The following is a 17,757-nucleotide window of genomic DNA, read 5'->3' as shown; positions in this document are numbered from 1 at the left end:
TAATCTTACAGTATCTCACACATGTTATTGGTCTGGCAAATATTTGAAAGTCATATCTGTCCATAGTATCCAAAGTACAAGCTCAACAGAAAAGACTCTCCATTTTCCAGTCTTAGATATTTCACTCAGTTTCATTTTTCAGTATTGATCTTTTGATGAAGGCATGAACACAGAAGCATTTATGCTTTTAATAGCTGATGTTCAATCAACAAACCACTTCTGCTAAAATATGTTTCTTGGAAAATCTATTTATGTGTTTAAAAAAAGAGAAAGAAAACAAATGGAGTACCAAGCAACTCCTCTACAAGTGGATGTGTTTTAATGCTCTACAATGGCTGTTTTCCAATTTTAAAGACACCGATTCAGATATGATCTAACAATCGAACTAGTTCTTCCTTTGCTCAACATCTCAAAAAGCTTTTATGAATGTTGGCCTTGTAGTTCGTGCAGTGTTGCTGACAGACACTGCGGCACTAAAAAAATTACTCTGTCACTCAAACTAAGGCCTTTGTATGGAGACAAAAAGCTGTTTTGCTGAAGTTTGTGTAGGAAATTATTTGTCCTTTACTTGCATCGTTTCTCTTCTGTATTTTGTGGGGTAAAAATATGTTTGTTAAAATCTGTAAATATTTCTTTTCTGTAGTCTGTTTCTGATTGTCTGCTCATATGTCTCCAGGGGGTGACATACTGTGGGGAAAGCTCTGCGAGCAGCCTGACCATGGCAAATGTTCCCTGGCACCAGGAAGTGGTCACCTTCGTTCAGCAGCTAGCTGACATGTTGCCTGAATATGAGATTGCCTGCGAACATGAGCACTCAAACTGTCTGCTCATTGCACACACCAAGGTAATAACTCCTACTAAGCCTCCAAAGGTTTGTACAAAACTACATAATGTAGCACATCTGAAGTTTTTGGCAATTACAGAATATTTGATACACAGTAATTATTTATTTGGAGTTTCTTCTCATCATTGATAATTACTTGGATCTCACAGGGATCCAAGTAATTCCACACATTTGATGTGTTTGTGCTTTGCTCAAGATTATATGAATTTTTTGACAGATAATCTAGAAAAGGTACGTTTTTAAACATTATTAAACAAGAAATTGATTTTCAGGAAGTTAGTACCATCTTTGCATCTGATGGAAAATTCTGATTCCTATCATTAGGTGATGCATAATTCTCTGTAGTTTTCCAGACACACACCTTTTATCTGTTTTCTCTTCTAAGGTCGTTTTCCAGGCAGCCCAGTGCAGGTTCCTAGTTTTCAATTTGGCATTTTGATTTTTATCTTATTTCATAATTTATGTAGTTTAGTCTGCTGTCTTTTGAAAATGTCCAAACATCAGCAGGATTTTACTTCGACAGAGGCAAACCCCCAGTCAGTGTTGGGTTCTGCCAAGGCGACTGTCCATCAGCAGTTAATGAATGATGATTAATTGCCATCTTGGCTCTCTCTGACAGGAGAAATTCAAGGCAGCCAGCAAGCAAGGCACCCACACCTGCCTATCACAAAAACACATATACACATAGTAGGAACTCTGTTTGATGTATAGTCACAATTTATGGAACTGCCAGTCCTCCTTATCCTCCTTTTTTCATTTTAGATATTTTATTTTTTTCAGGTTGGGGGCAATGGTCCAAGTGTTTCTCTCTGTGGTGTGTTTGTAGACTCCTACTGCCGATTTCTTGTTTTCATTTAAATGTAATTGCTTGAAGCTATAGATATATAAACTGCATATACTGTAAACATCATATCTCTTGGGTCTTGGAAGATTTGAGATATGATTCTAAATAAGCTTTAGTTTCAGCAGTGCTGGCAGCATTGCACAAAGGATGGAATGGATGGAAACGTTAGCCTGGCTACTGGTGGCCATTCTTTTCCAGACTTGAATATCAGTAGCACTACTGATATATATAAACACACTTTTAATATGTGCACTGCACTAAGCAAATAGATAAGAGCCTTCCACTGAATAATTACTGCAGTGATTAATGTGTTTTGGCTGATAACGGGTCATTTAACCTTAACTGATGCAGTGAATAGCTTCTCATTTCTTAAAATACCATGATGGTGGTTGTGGAAAACATGTTATTCCATCTCTAAATGCTAAAATTGTTTATTTATGTGCTGAAAGTACTAAAACTGAGTTAAGAACTGTCAAACACATTACTCAGCCTTGAAATTTAATGGTGAACGATCGTCTTCGTGGTAGAAATGTGGTCGAAAAACATCCTGAATGATCATGATTGGACATCACTTAAACATTTGGAGATCAGATTGTAAAAAATCAACAGTAGAACTCAGAACTCAGTTCTACAGCACGTTGTGAGGGGATTTCAAGGGATTGGACTAAACACTTTAGCCTTAAGAAAACCACTTATCAATTACGCTAGTCAGAAAAAAGCTTCAGTTGTTAAATAGCATAAAGTCTGGACTTTAGAGCAATGGAAAATGGTCATCTGGTCTGATAGGTCCAGATTTATTCTGTTCCAGAGTGATGATCAGGGTAAGGAAAGAGCTGGATGAAGTGATGGAGCCGTCATGCCTAGTGCCTACAGTACTAACCCCTGGGAGCATCACAATGCCAGGAGTCATAAGGCTCAAACTGTGAAACAGTGATCCAGGGAGTAGGAGACATCATTTTCACACAGATTAACCAGCACACAGTCGAGACTTTAATCCCAGTGAGAATCTCAGGGATGTGCTGTGGTCCAGCTCTCCCACCAACAGCAGTAGATCTTGGGAAAAAATTAATCAAACTCTGGATGGGAGTAAGTATTGTAACATTACATAGGCTTACTGAAGCCATGCCACATATTGTAACAAATCATTAACTTGTCAGAGATAGCAATGAGGTGCAATGTTTATTTAACATTAGCGACAAATTATTAGGTCTGGGAAAATCTAGTGGACCTTGTAGTTCATAGTATTATCATTAAGTTTCTAATGTTGTAGAAAGCGAAACATTAATTACACTGCCATACTTGTATACACTGCAAAAACTCAAAATCTTACCAAGTATATTTGTCTTATTTCTAGCGAAAAAATCTCATCACACTTAAAATAAGACAAAATCAGCTAAAGAGTAACATCTCAGTAAGATATTACTGAGATCCATTGGCAGATTTTTTCCTCTTATTTCAAGCAAAAATATCTTGAATTAAGTGAAAAAAATCCGCCAATGGAACAAGTGAAATTTTTCTAGTTTCAAGATCCACAGTCTAAAAAGAAGTTAATATATCTTACTGAGATGTTACTCTTTAGCTGATTTTGTCTTATTTTAAGTGTGATGAGATTATTTTGACTAGAAATAAGACAAATATACTTGGTAAGATTTCGAGTTTTTGCAGTGTATTCACTTGCAGGAGACGATGTACATGTTTTATGTTTGCTCTTCAGAATCTGTTTCCATGTTATTTTTAACAGGAATAATAATATGACGCCATATCAGGCAGAAATTGTTTTGGGTGTTTTTTGCTGATTAGAATATTTTGGATGGATCTTAAAATGCGTACTCATGACACTGAATGTTAATAATATGAATATGTTAAGATTGTCGTTCTGTTCTCAAATTCCGTGTGAGATTTATTGATAATTAGACAAGCATTTTGACTTTATGGAGATAAACTGGAATGTAAGCCCATAGACGGTGCAAGTGCACAATAACGATTCGCTGTTTGTGTCTTTTTATCTTTTTCTTCTACTTTTCTTCGGACACACACTTGCACGAGTATGTTGTTTCCTGTAACATACAGTCCACCTGTGTGTTTGTCTGTATTCACCTGAACTCACACATACTGAAAGAATGTGAATATGTTTTTGTGTCTGTATTTAAGACCATACTGCAATTTATAAAACTGCCAGGGAGAAATTGGATTATTATAGATTGTTATTTTCAATGAAACTAATGAGCAACGTTAATAAGAAACTGAATTATAACTTAGGTGGGATTAGCAAGAAAGGCAAAAAAACTCAAATATGGAAGCACTTACTTTTACACTGATTGTGCATAAATACCATTCAAGGTTCAAATTTGAGCGACAAGTTAAAATACTCAGCTGTCAAGGACCATTAATTGAAAGGTCACCGCAGTAAGAGGAGTAATCCCTCACATCCCTTAACCAAAAAGAGCCAGGTAAAGCCTTTTATTTATTCACCCTATGAAATCTAAAACTAATAATAATTCAGCTTCATAGGAGATGATGATCACCACCATCTCTAAATATACCAAAGCACCAGTTTAAAGCCAGTACCTGCCTTAGATATATCTCTACAGTGCTCTCCAAAAGTACCCTGAATTTTTCCTTTTGCTACTTTAAGCATTGTAATTTCTCATGAAAACATAACGTAGGTTTTTTGTTATGCTATTTAACAGTCAGCTGTTAACACATGCTCAGAGCAGTGTTAATTTTGACTGCAAATTTTGATTTAGTTTTAACTATAGTCTTTTGAATAAAACATTTAGTTTTAGTCGTAATTTAGGCATCAAGATTTTTTTCGTTTTAGTCGACAAAATGTCATAAGACTGTAGTAGACTAAATATAAAGTTGATTTAGTTCACTAAAATGTAAAATTTGAAAGTTTGTCATGCTTTTACTGGCATCAAATGTGAAATGTGTGTGTCTAATCTTCTCTTCCACCCAACCGTTGACATTTTGCTGCATTTTTATGAAAAAATGGCGAGCATGTGAGCTAGTGGTACCATTTTCAAAAAAAAAAAAAAAAAAAGATTGGTGGTAGGTGAAATGTGTGCATCTAATCTTTCTACACAAGTTAATTAGTTCTGATTGGATCTTGTCGCTCCAGAATATTTTCATCTCATTTTTATTTATGTGTATTAGTTTTTATTTAGTTATCGTCAGGAAATAAAGGTCCCTGACAAAGACTGTAACACAAATTATTGGTCAGTGAAATTTACATCATTTCAGTTGGTACTTTATAGATGAGTTCATCAAAATTTACAGTTTTAGGCAGAGGAAAAGAAATCGCTATTGGTGCTCCAGTGCCAAAGTGTGACTGGAGCAACTACATAGACCAGAGTAAAAAAGGAAATGAGGGAAAAAAGGAAAATCAAAATTGAATGAAAACTTGAACCTTCAGATTGAATGCCTCCCAGTTATTTCTGTGTAAATATTTACCAATGTGTTTGTGCTGGCACACTGCTGTCTTTGGGCATTCATCAATAATCCAGCAACTTTGGGAATCGAAGGCATTTTTAGGTTCCTCTTGTGAATGAGACTGTTTTGCTTACGGGTCTTCGGGGTTTTGAATATCTTTGTGCGGCAGGAAGAGAAATCAGAATATGAATTCCTTCAGGTTTTATGTCAACTTACATAACAGCAGAATTTAATATGCATCACAGGGAAGCACATCAGTCTCATTTTGTGGGTGTGTGTATATGAGTGTGTCTATTTCTCTATAGCAACTAGCAATAGATCCTCCTTGCACTGACACATCATCATCATTAGTTACTTTTCAACTGCTGGGATCCTCCCATCGCTGGGCATTTCTTTCTCTTTGAATCTCTGCCTCTCTCATCCCTCGTTTTACTTTCCCTGCCACCCTTTTCTCTCTTTTATCTCTTCTCTCCTTCCCCCGACTTTTCTCTGTTATTTTCAGTCTTCTTTCATCCTTCTCGGTTTCATTTCTCTAAGAGCACGGTGCAATGAAAAAACAGTTGAGACCCAACCTTGTTTTTATGAAAGGCGAGCTGACTTGCACATCGGTGCTTTCAGTAGACTTGTTTAGTTTTTGTTTCAAAGCCTAAATGAAGTCAAACCTTGCATCAAATGTGTGAACGTTTATTATAAATGTAGGAACAAAAACATCTTTGTCCCTTCTGGGCTACTGTATGTGTTACATGTGCCTGCACAGAGATGCATTTTTCAAAGATCTTGGGTCAGTAAGTAAAACAGTGTTTTACATGCAATTTACTTTCTTAGCTTAAAAACAGGAAGACCACTTACTTTTACAAAATATTAATGTTAATCATGTCTCTGCTAGCTCTATAGGCAAACCGTATATGGAAATTATGTCTAATTTCATTGTTTTATTATGACACTTTTGGTTCACGTTATGCACACACTGTTATTATCATTATTATTATTATTATTATTATTGTTATTATCATTAGTGTTATTAGTAATACAAATTATGCCAGGTACATTGCAGAGTATCACTCCTAAATATTTCATTCTATCTTTGGTGGTTTTGCAAGTTTTCAACCAGTTTAATGACAGTGCTGCAGTCTTTTGACATTTCTGTGATCCATCTCACAGAGTGAGGTGTTTTAACTGTCTGCCCTGAAGCTATCATTTGATTGCTTTTATGAAAGGTTTTTCACACGGGCTGTGTAAAGCACTCAGCGTGGTAGTGCATTGGTAACCTGTAGGTGCTGTGAAGAGCTATGTTTGTTTCTGCTGTTGTTGCTCTTTTAGCCCCACAACAAAGTCGAATCTTAAATCTTAATAGACAGAGCACTTCTTTGTAGTTAGGTGTTAAAATTGTTCACTCCGATTATTATCGCTGCATCTCATGTATAAATTTTTTATCATTGTGGGGGGGTTAAAGCTTTTTCCTTTCTGTTCAAGATAACTTTTTAACATATTAGCTTTTGACATTTAGCTTCTATCAGGCTATGCACAGGACTGCACACAAGTGCCTCTCCTGGTTGAATACCTCCTTCTGCAAAGCCAAAGAGCTATGTAAATCCAGCATAACTTGGAAGAGTTTTTCCCCCCCCTCTACTCAGAGCACTGTGCTTATTTCGAGTTTACTGTACCTCCAGTTGATTATAATCTATAGACAGAGAAAAGCTGAAGCGGTCTTCCATCCATCCAGTTGCTGAGAATTTGTGTGTGAAGGTAATCTACAGCGCAGTGACATGTTCTGACATGAAAGTAGCTCATTTAGTTAGTTAAAACCGCTGGCTGCCTTGTTCTCCTCTAAGACGGCACAGCTTTGCTCTCACAGAGACAGTAATTGTTTACCGACATGCCGGCTAAACAAATATAGTCCTTCCTCATTACAACAAACATCAACTCCCAACAGGTGATGCTTCCATTATTTTGACTCTTCTTGGGCTTCATTAGAAGTGGCAAAGAGATTTTCTCTAATGGCCTAGGAAAGCACTGGGTCATCGACAGGCTAACGTTCAAAAGCCATTCTCCCTCAGTGAGGCATCATTAGTCTTTAAAGGGGCAAATCAGCATTCATGAGTAAAAAAGAAATTCATCATTTTAAGGTGCTATCTTTTTTTCTTTTTGGAAGAAAGTCAGTGATGTGATGTTACTCTCGTTTCCACTTGTTTATGAATAAAGTGGTAGGAGCAGTTTGGTGCGTGACAATTTTAAAGTGGTGAGCCCAAGTGCGCTCATGGGGGTCAGGCTAAAGCAGAAGTGAACCTGAAACAAATTTTAAATGCTAAAAGCACAATGTTTGTCCCCAGTGACAACATGGTGACATTTTGCATCCAGTTACAGCTTATAGAAAACTTCCAAGTCTTCAGGGAGCACTTTGAAATTCAAGCTTTGCTGTACAGTTTGTTATAAATAGCATCAAACTTCAGAGAAGTTTGGTTTATATAACGCACGCTTGCTTCTTTGCCTGCCCCCCGTTTCTTTTCAGTCTTTCCCACCTTTGCTGATAACAAGGAAAACATCGCATTGTATCAACTAGAGAGCACTGGTGCATGCTGGGAAAGTAGAGGTCACGCTCTTCACCCACTGTGCTCGTCAAGGAAAACAGGCAGGCTTAGCGAATGATGATGGAGGCTCTTCCCTCACTGTCAAACACACAAGCTGTTCTCTCTTTCCCTGGTAGTCTGTGTGCCCCACTCAATAAACACACACACACACACACACATTCTTTTTAGCTCCACGCTCCCATGCCCATTTATCTCTGCTCTTTTTTTCTCTTTAGTGAGATAGATGGCAAATTGGGTGATGAAGAAAGAAGCAGTGATTGATAAAACAAGTGATGGGATTGGAAGGGAAGTGGTGGAGTTGATGAATCCCACACCATTTAAAGAAAGGCTCAACTTCTGGCCAGTGGTGAATGTGGAGGAAGAAGCTCTTTAATTACTGTTTATCTTTCACACCTGTGAATTCTTTATTGTTGAATTTACAGCAAAAGTGTTGTGTGAGCCTTTGCTTTCTGCTTTGCTTCAGTTCCAGTGAAATATCCTGTATAAATGAAATATGTGCATCTCTTGTTTTACTTTCATGAAATCACAGATGCATGAAATTTGATAGGTGATATTATTTTCTGATATGGAAACGGCTGAAATTGGATACTAATTTAGGGCCGTCTCCTTAAATTAGTATTAAATTGCAAACATCCTTAGCAAAAGATTTGCAAAAGCTCAGAGTTTCCGCATACAGATCCCTAAACTCTACTTGGATTACTGCGTCTTGCTCATCTACAACCTTGTTTCTCTGTCTTTTTGTTTCTGTGGTTTTAGTTCAAAGTGGATGGCGAGTGGTGGACATGGATCGACTACGAACGCTTTCAGGAACTAGTCCAAGCTTATGATGAGAGTGGAGGACAGCAGACTTTCTCTGCCTTGGACTACGTAGCCAAGACTCCCAGCTGGGCTCTGTTTGGAGCCCAAGAACAAGGTTTCGACCCTGCTGAGACACGTTTCCAACGACGCAACAAAAGCAAAGACATCTCAGGATGCTGATAGATGAGCGAGAGAGAAAAAACAGACAGAGGTAGAGTTACTATAGTGAGCGCCAATACTTAAATAAAAAACTGAAAATTTAGGGTTTGTTGTTGTTATTGCTATCCTCTTGGAGCTTCAGAGTTATTTGTGTGTCTGTATGTCCACAGCTGCTTTCCTTGTCATGTGGACTCCCTGGTTTAATTTCTCTTATATTTGATTTCTTTTGACATAACCTTTAAAATCAGCCAAGGACCAGAAGAAATTTACTCACTCCTATTTTCTAGGAATTTCCCGCAACATCAGGTTATTGCTTCTTTTTCTTCATAGATGTGCCTAGATCTTTAAAATACCCGACTTTTTGAAATTATTATTATAAATATGAATGGCATTGATCCTTGTGATAAGGCAGTGGCAATATTTTACTCTGTTGAAACCATTGACGGGTTTTTCGCACGATCTCATCTTCATTTCTAAAGCTTTTAAATCCAGGTTTTAGTGATGCAACTGCACAGTACAGGACAAGATTAGCACATAAGGAGTAGTGCCTATATTTCTCCTTATGTTGTCCTTGGGAGCGCCGCATCTTTCCCGGGCACCTTTGCTCTCCCTCCTACTCATTAGGACTGTGGTTGTTTTTATTTAGAAGGAAAAGAGTTGAGCAGTGAGAGAAGAGCATCAAGGCTGCACCTCCATGGGAGAGTCTTTTTACAGCACATACTTCTTGAGGCTCTTTTTTTTCCAGTTTTCTTCCAATGCATTGCATTCTCTCTTTTCTGGCAGTGTCACCTTTGACTGGTTTCACCACTTCGTATCTGGATGATAGATAATATGTAGCTTTTCAAACATATGATGTGAACTGTTTTATTAAAAACAAAATCTTGTGTTTGAAGTATTTCAGTACCGTAGTCATAAAAAACTGTCAACATTTTGTGTTTGATCATTTGAGCTAAACTAAGAAATGTTTAAAATGTTTAATATGATAAAGTGGGCATGGTTGTATCACTATTTCACATCAAAAACTCAGAATCTTAGTCTAAAACAGGTCATAGCTTAATTTACACAACCCTGGGTACAAAGATGAACCAGATTAAGGTTGAAGTTTAGATTGGATTGGTACTGTAATTTTTATATGTGGATGAAAATCTACAAATTCAGATGAATTTGGTTTGTTTTGTAAGGTCTCTGACGTGGCGGTGTGTTAATGTATCACTGTAATAAATTTCTTTGCAACAATGGTCTTTCTCATTCGTGAATTTCATACAGTTCAAAGAGATCTTAAAGCAAATAACAATAACTTACTGGACTTCTCGCAGATTTTTGTTGTCTTTTTACTTGCAGCGGTACTGAGAAGTTGACATTTTAACAAAGGAATGATTGTGGCAAAAGCTTTCTAGGCTGCACTTAGAGGCCACAAGGAGAGCACTAACTGAACAAAAGTGATTCAGACATACAGTAGCCGCTTTTTTAAATTTCCACATGTGACTTTGGTACTTCAGAAAAAAAAATATTAAAGCTGATGGCAGTGGTGCGTTAGGCATTTTTACACATTATCCTGTACAGAAAACTTGCATTATATGTAATCTACAGTATTGTGCAAAGGTTTTTAGCCATCCTTCATTTCTTTATATTAATATATAAAGAGAAAAAAATGCAATGTATTTTGGGGGACTTTCATTTTTTATTTTTATTATTTTTTTGTTATGTGTAGACACAAAACTAATTTGTCCCTTGAGTTAATTGGCTTTTTTATCCCTGAATGATTCATAGATAAGTGTTAAGTGGCTTGACAAACAAGCAAAAACAAAAACATTCCTTTAAAAATGGTCAGCTTCAAGGACTGGGGAACCAAAATCCAGGGACTGGGGAACTATTGCTTCAGACCACTTTAAAATAAATTAGAAGCAAGGGACATAAAACTCCCAGTGGCACTCAGCTGTTCAGAAATTATGTTCTTTTCAAAATCCTGTGTCTCATTTTTTAGTCTGCAAGGTGTGGAGTAATTTGTGTAAACTGCGAGTCTTCGTGCAGTTGGAATATTCTTTGAGCTGTAGTATTGTTAGGTTTTTAAGATTACATATGGCCAGGTCGGGCACAAAGTCACTATTTAGCTATTCCTAAGAAAGCAGGGCTTCATAGTTCCTGCTGATGCAAGAAATGTTGAGATTCTTGAGTGTGGAGATTGTGGGGTAAACTGAAAGGTTAAATAAGTAGAGCTGCATGGCTTCATCTTTATTTCAGTCTGCAATTACCACAGACAAAAGAAAAGAAAGCTGTCTGGTTGTCTACTTCTATATAAGAGTAGGTGGATGGCTCTACTGCAGATAATAGCATTTTTTCTTTCATTTTGCAATCAACAAGAAGCAATTCCTTTTTTTTTCTTTTTTAAATAAAATGGTGGGGCTCATCAAAAATAGCTGTCAAACATTAATAAGCACCAGTAATATGTAATCGATATATACTGTCCTTCACAAAGTTGAGGTAAAAATGCCTTACGTGACTTTTACTCTGAATGTATGTAAAGCATGAGAGCACATTGCAAATTTACAGTTATTTCTGGCTTTATTGGTTTAACTGTACCCGTCTCTGCAGTTTATAGTGAAATGTCAGAAGCATCTCAGACACGTCAGGAGTGGCAATCTGCTTGGAGATGTTAGGCTTGGGGTTGAGGTGACTGGTAATAGCTCCTTTTCCACAGGGAACTCATGATAAGAGAGCAGTATATACACATTTTTGTTTTGTTAAGTTATTTGCCTCCTTGAAGACAGAGCTCCCATTTAAAGAACGTGATACTGTTGCATCATTGGGTTGATGAAGTGTTACGTACAGTAGGTAAGTCTGACTGTATTGAGGCAAAGGTTCATTTGAAGGTGATTATTAAAACATCTAATTTCAATTGGTTTTGATTGCTATGCATCATTGATTCACTCACTCCTTGTGAACAGCAGATAGAGGTCATCTATTAATTAGAAGGTTGGTGGTTCGATCCCTTGCTGCATATTTGGTCTGCATGCCAAATATCCATGGGCAAGATACTAAAAATTCCCATTTCACTTAATGGCTAGACTGGTGTATTTTAGTTTTTATTCATTATATAATCTTAAATCTGCAAATTTATCTGCCAAACATGGCTGTTATTTTTATTGTGTTATTGTGCAACACATTTAATCAGCACTGACTCCTGTCGACTCTTTTAGGAGTTTGTGTGATTAAGCAAGACAAATTTCTAATGTCAAAAGGAACATAATGAAAGCATGTTGTTATGTCCACAGTGGAATAATGGATTCAAAATAATCATTTCCCCATGATTGACATGTTCCCCCTTGTGTGCTTGCAATGTTTATTGCCATTAAGACTGGAAACTGGTGCACTCTCAAAGCCGCTTTGGATTCAGGGGTGCTTTTTATCAAATGGCTTTAATGTCAGTGTAACTATGAAATGTCTACAAAAGAGTTGTATCCAGTAATACTGTGAAACACTTTGTTGTTGCAGTTGCAGGTGACAGTTCTGGGTTCAAGACTGTTTCAAGAGTAGGCCATTACAATATACACAAGAATAAATCTAACTGAATAAAAATATTTCTTTGTATGGAGAAATTGTTATTATTATTACTATTGTTATTGTTGTTATTATGTGAAAGCATTTTTAAATGAGAGAGAAGTACTTAATGAGCGACACAAACCGAAAAAGCGTGTCCATGTGCTCTAGGAGGACTGACGGAGGATGATCTCTGCCCCCCCATCTCAAGAGCTGGATCCTAAGCCCCAAACCCTCTAAATAAGCATATAGTGAAAACATATGCAGAGGCTAAAAACACACACCCGTGACAGACCAGAGACTGATGGAGATTTATGTGATGGACTGAGCAGTGAAGGAAACTCAGGCACAGGTTAAAGTCTAAAAACAAGTTTTTGTTTTTTTTATTTAACCCAAAAACAAAGTTGGTTAAATTATACAAAAAAATCAAACTCTTGAGCCCATAAAAGAGGTCAAAGTAACAGAACTCTACTCAAAGTTGACAACAAACAATACTAGCAACTCAAACAAACTGACCTGCTTAAACAAAGGGGAAACTTAAATAGTGGCTGATCAGCACACAAAAACACAAAAAAGGGGTAGAACACAAACAACATAACTGAAACTAACATAACAATTTCCAATTCCCCTCCTGATCCAGAGTTATGGTATGAGCCAATTTGCTGGTCTCCATATAGGCTTGCTCCACCCCTTTTCCACCTCTTGGCTCATCAATCAAGGGACTGGAGCAGCTGCAGCTGAGGTCACTCAGAAAACAAAGATTAAATCATTAATAACAGTCTAAAATGTGCATCTCCAGGCCTCGAGGGCCGGTGTTTTTTAGATCTCACCCTGGGTCAACACACCTGAATCAAATGGTTATTCATTAGCAGGCATCTGGAATTCAAGACATGTTGAGGAGGTAATTTAGCTTTAAATCAGCTGTGTTGAAAACCATCTAAAACCTGTTAGGCCTTTATTATCTAAACTAAAAATGTAAATACAGTATTATGTAATATGTAAATTAATTCTAAACCAAAACCAGTTATTTATTATCCTGTAAATTAAATCCTATATTTAAAGAAAGAAAAATGTGAGTGTAGTGTTATATGTAAGCCTCTACACTAATATTTGGTGGATATTACCACTGTGTGGCTGTAACTGCAGCCATCACAACTTATTTCATCCAAAATGCTTTGTTAGGTGCAGATGTAAAGTGCCATTTTAAAGCAGGGGCTACCAAGGGATATTATTTTTGGCATGTAGGAAATTTAATCTCTTCACTTTTAATTATTTTCCAGCTAGGTGTGGATTCCACTATCTCTTTGGAGGCCAAAAGAGTACGAGCAAGGGTCAGTATGGGGATTTGTCAATGAATCATTTCCTTTACAGCCGTGGTTAAAAATTGTTGTAGGTGTTCAGTTTTTCTCCTGTTTATGTCCCAGAGGGACATCCATTTAAAGCTGCTGCCAGTGTGTACAAGCTCACAGGTAGCCTCTGATTGTGAGGCTGTAAACACTTTGTCTTCAAGTCCATGGATCATTCTGCCTTACAGCATCCACTCAGCACTGTAACCTGGGGGTAAACTGTGTATTTATAAAGGTGGCATTTTTAAGTGTGTGTCTAGAAGCATCCTTTATACTAATGTGCCCAAACCTCATGGGAATGTGAAAGTGATAATGATTTTTGCAGATGACTGGTAAATGTGTTGGAGGATATGATTGCGTGTTTTTCAGAAGAGAAAAAAGTCTGTTTGCCTGACTGGCGAATGTTCACAGCCTGTTTCAAACCATTACTCAGTGCCTCTTCTTCGTCTTCAGCGTCTGTGGGCAGCGTGTAGACTTGTAGGTATATGCATATAATGTTTAGAACTGTACATCTGTGTGTTTCCTGTTTGGGCCAGATGTCCAAAGAATCTGGGCTCTAAGCAGCTTCTTGTTCCTGAGTTAATCCAGTCTGCGTCCATGTGTAACAGACCGTCAGTCCTAGTTGGTTCACCTGTCTCAAAAACCTGCTCCTGGATTGTGGTAAGTCAAATCTTTGACTTCCTGTTGTCAGGTGACCCTTTGCACTTTTAAGTTACCTGCTGACAGTAGTTTTAGGTATGTCTCCTCATGTATTATGACAATATTATATAACAAAACATGCATTTTAACAATTATTGAATATGCTGTAGTTTAACTGACATTTTTTTTTTTTTTTTACCATCTTATTAAACTAATCTTTTTAGTAATGTGAATGTTAGTATTAGTATTAACAGGGTCATGTGACAACTGAGGCTTATTTTAAACATTAATTTTGGGGGGGTTTCTAGTGGGGCTGTGACAAGAAATGAAAAAAAGAATAAATATGCATTGTGTACTCTACTGAATGCTTTCTTCAGTGTATTGTGCTTTGAATACTGACATGCTCATGTTCATCTTTGGTCTAAAATGTCTGAAAAGGATGACCTATATACCTGCTTACACCCAGCTGTGTTTATATCTATATTACCTGTACATTCAGAAGCTTCTGTGACTGCTTTGCTTGTCTGTCTGTACATAAATGAATTCAGACGTGCGGGGATGAGTGTGTCGGCACTCTGTCAAATCAACAGATTTCCAGGGAGCAGGAGCCAAATGTTAAGATGCCCGCTGCCAAAGAGGAAACTGCTGAAAAAAATAAAAGCCTCATACAACTGAAACAGGGACCCATGTCTGGTATTATAATGCTTCATTACAAGTTAATGTATTTTCCTTCAGTTCTTATGTTACATGCTCAGATTGCTGTGGTTCATCTGTGGCAGGAGAGCACAGATCACACCCCGAGAATGTGTGATGTGAATCGTTCTGCTCCAGCTTCTTTCTCGTGCACTTAAATTCATTTGTCACATCACTTGAAGCAGCAGTGAAGCTCAACTGTTAGTACAAGCCCACAAATGTTCTATCAACACATACACCTGACCTCCTGTTGGTTGACTAAATTAACTTTGCTCACTCATTTATCATCTGGGTCGTCATAGTGCATTACTCAAAGATGCAACTGCTTAAAAACTGACATTTGCCCCTAGAAGTGTTGGGATGCTGTATTGTTTGGTTGTAGCGTGTCGTGTCTGTATGAGACAGGTGGGGAGAACAACCTTGATTTAGCTCATATGCTAATCCCCTCTTAAAACAAAGTGACTCAATTAACCAAATGACCGTCTAATGAAGGCATCGCCTCGCATATTGATGCTTTATTTTCAAAGGAGGATTTGCATTCTAATGGTGTAATGAATTCTCGCCTGACTGCTGAGTGGTGGTAAATCACACAGCAATGCGATGAATCATAGAAAATCTGTCTCAATAATGAGTGCTGAAATGCGTGCAGGGCGCAGAGTGATTAGGAGAGATAGGTGCTAATTGCCTACTGTGTGTCCTGGATCATTGTTTCTTTCCTCAGGCTCAGCTGTCATATGGTCTGTTTCACAACTCGGTGAATAAAAGGGGAAACGTCCATGCAAACATTTTACACCATCAAAAGCAATTAGCAAAATCAAGCTGAAGGTTAAACTTCTTTACTGTCTTTTTTGCTTTCTTTAGCACCATTAATGTTGACCTGCAAAATAAGTTGTATCCAAGTCAAAATACCTAATTTCACAAAATTAAGTATGAGCCAGGCTATATCTACCTTATCTGGCTTCACTTACTGTAATGTAAAAGTCACATGAGTCACCTTCATTCATATACTGTACCAGCCCAAGAGACACCTATCAGCTCTCACCCCGTGGCAGCTGGGATAGACTCCAGTCTCCCTGTGACCCTGAATTAGATAAGCGGAAGAGGATGGATGGATGGGTGGTAACAAAATAATAAAATACTAGAATTTCATTCTACCTATGTCAGCACACCTGTCAGTTAAGACAGCAATCCCCTTACTCCAGTACGTAAATATATGCAGATGTTATGAACTTCTCTGCTGTAAAGTTTGTCATTTTCATGTGAGAGTCTATGAGGATTGCTTATTTTTTTAGAGCCGGCCTCAAGTCCCATGAAAGGAACTGTGTCATTTAAGCCTTGGCTTCATTTTTCAGCTCCAGAGGTTACCACTTGTTACCTCAATAACATAACCTGGAATTTCCCAATCTACCTGTGAGTATGATCAGTCACAAACATGGGCAGGCCCAATCCACAGAGTGACACATTTTAAAAACAAGAAGGAAACTATAATATTAGAAAAATATGAAGTTGATAATATGGTCTGAAAGCAACACAGCTGCTGGAGCTAAAGCAGAGGAGAGCAGAGCAGAGAGAGAGGGACTGTGCACATGTAAAAGCTCTGTACTGTATGAAAAGTATTAAAAAGCACTGTATTAATATGTGCACTTCAAGACTTTTGAGTGGCCACAAATAATAGAAAAGCTCGACATTACCGAAATCTCAAATTAAATCCAAAAAAGGTAATCTAAGGAAAAAGAAATCGTCTCATTTAGCAAACTTCTATCTTCACTGCCCATCACTGAGGTGTCATAATAATGTCTATAATTACTTCTGCATTTCATTGAATTAATAAATTGGTTAAATTAAGAAATTCCTACGTTGCGTAAGACTTATTCTTAGATATTCTTTCAGCTTCAACTTTATCAGTGTTAAACTGTCTGAGAGCAAAAATAAGCACATATAAAAACATAACACAGACTGACTTCCAGTGCAAGGCTTTAGAGTTACATCACCATTTCAAAACTTATGGTAAACTACTTGTAGCCAATAAAGACAACTTTATATAAAATTTATATTTATGATTTTTGCCAGTCAAAGTCTTTGAATGACTTTTACTTTTACCAAGGTCCATGACCTCTCTTATAGTGGTATTATTTTTCAGAGAGCTGATTGGTTATTAGGTTTTTGTTTTATATGTATAGATCCTTTATCTTAAACTAATCTGCTCCAGAGCAGATTAGGTCTGAAGAATAAGTTTCCAAGATCCTATCAAAAGCAAATCCAATTTGTAAAGAGTTGAACTTCCTTCTCTAAGCATCAAAACCTTCTTCATTATATAAAGTGACTTAAATGGTTATGTATTAAGTTAGGATGCTGTTGTAGTTGAAGGCACTGTAAGAAAGTTTCTACGAACTGATGCACATCATAAAAATATACAAAATTACAATCACAACCAGAAAGCCAGAGATAGTTCATTCGATGCTCCGTGTCCAGGAAGCATATGTAGCACAATTTCATGTAAGAATGATTGACTTGGCTCCATCCTGTTTTCATCCACTTACAGTGGGGGGCTGTGTCTGTATGTACACTAAATCTTGCATTAAGACTTTAACGATGCTCATTAGAATAAACAAAGTGGCAACAAAGACTCAGTGTACATGTACTGGGAGCACGCACAATGCTCTCAGTACATCTCCTTTTAAATATATTATCATTTAAATTGAGAGAAAGAGAGAGACAGTAACAATCTAGATTTTAAAAAGGTTGTCATTTGCTATTTATGTGTTTCTGTCCCATGGAGACTGAGTGTGCGCAAGCATGAGCGAGACTATTGGTGGGTTTATAGTAGATTATTCTGTAACCTTTATGTGCTGTGTTCTGCTATCCACTGCTGAATTT

At 37.3% G+C, this 17,757-nt stretch overlaps 1 protein-coding gene and 1 long non-coding RNA gene across 2 annotated transcripts in view; both read left to right on the top strand.

The window, feature by feature from the left end:
• tyw1 (tRNA-yW synthesizing protein 1 homolog (S. cerevisiae)) overlaps positions 1-9,903 on the top strand; it is a 57,536-nt gene extending 47,633 nt beyond the window's left edge. The window contains exons 15-16 of the mRNA XM_031739956.2: positions 677-844; positions 8,465-9,903. Of these exons, the coding sequence (XP_031595816.2) occupies positions 677-844; positions 8,465-8,686 (390 nt within the window). The 3' untranslated portion in view covers positions 8,687-9,903. The remainder of the gene's footprint in view (positions 1-676; positions 845-8,464) is intronic.
• A 3,018-nt stretch (positions 9,904-12,921) lies between these two features.
• On the top strand, positions 12,922-14,848 carry LOC120443620. Its single transcript, XR_005615540.1, has 4 exons — positions 12,922-12,944; positions 13,483-13,533; positions 14,085-14,208; positions 14,778-14,848. It is a non-coding gene; the product is annotated as an uncharacterized LOC120443620 (long non-coding RNA).
• Positions 14,849-17,757: the final 2,909 nt, after the last annotated feature.

Source organism: Oreochromis aureus, linkage group 14 (assembly GCF_013358895.1).
Source record: "Oreochromis aureus strain Israel breed Guangdong linkage group 14, ZZ_aureus, whole genome shotgun sequence".
Classification (NCBI taxonomy): domain Eukaryota; kingdom Metazoa; phylum Chordata; class Actinopteri; order Cichliformes; family Cichlidae; genus Oreochromis; species Oreochromis aureus.
This window is presented reverse-complemented; position numbering and strand designations above follow the sequence as displayed.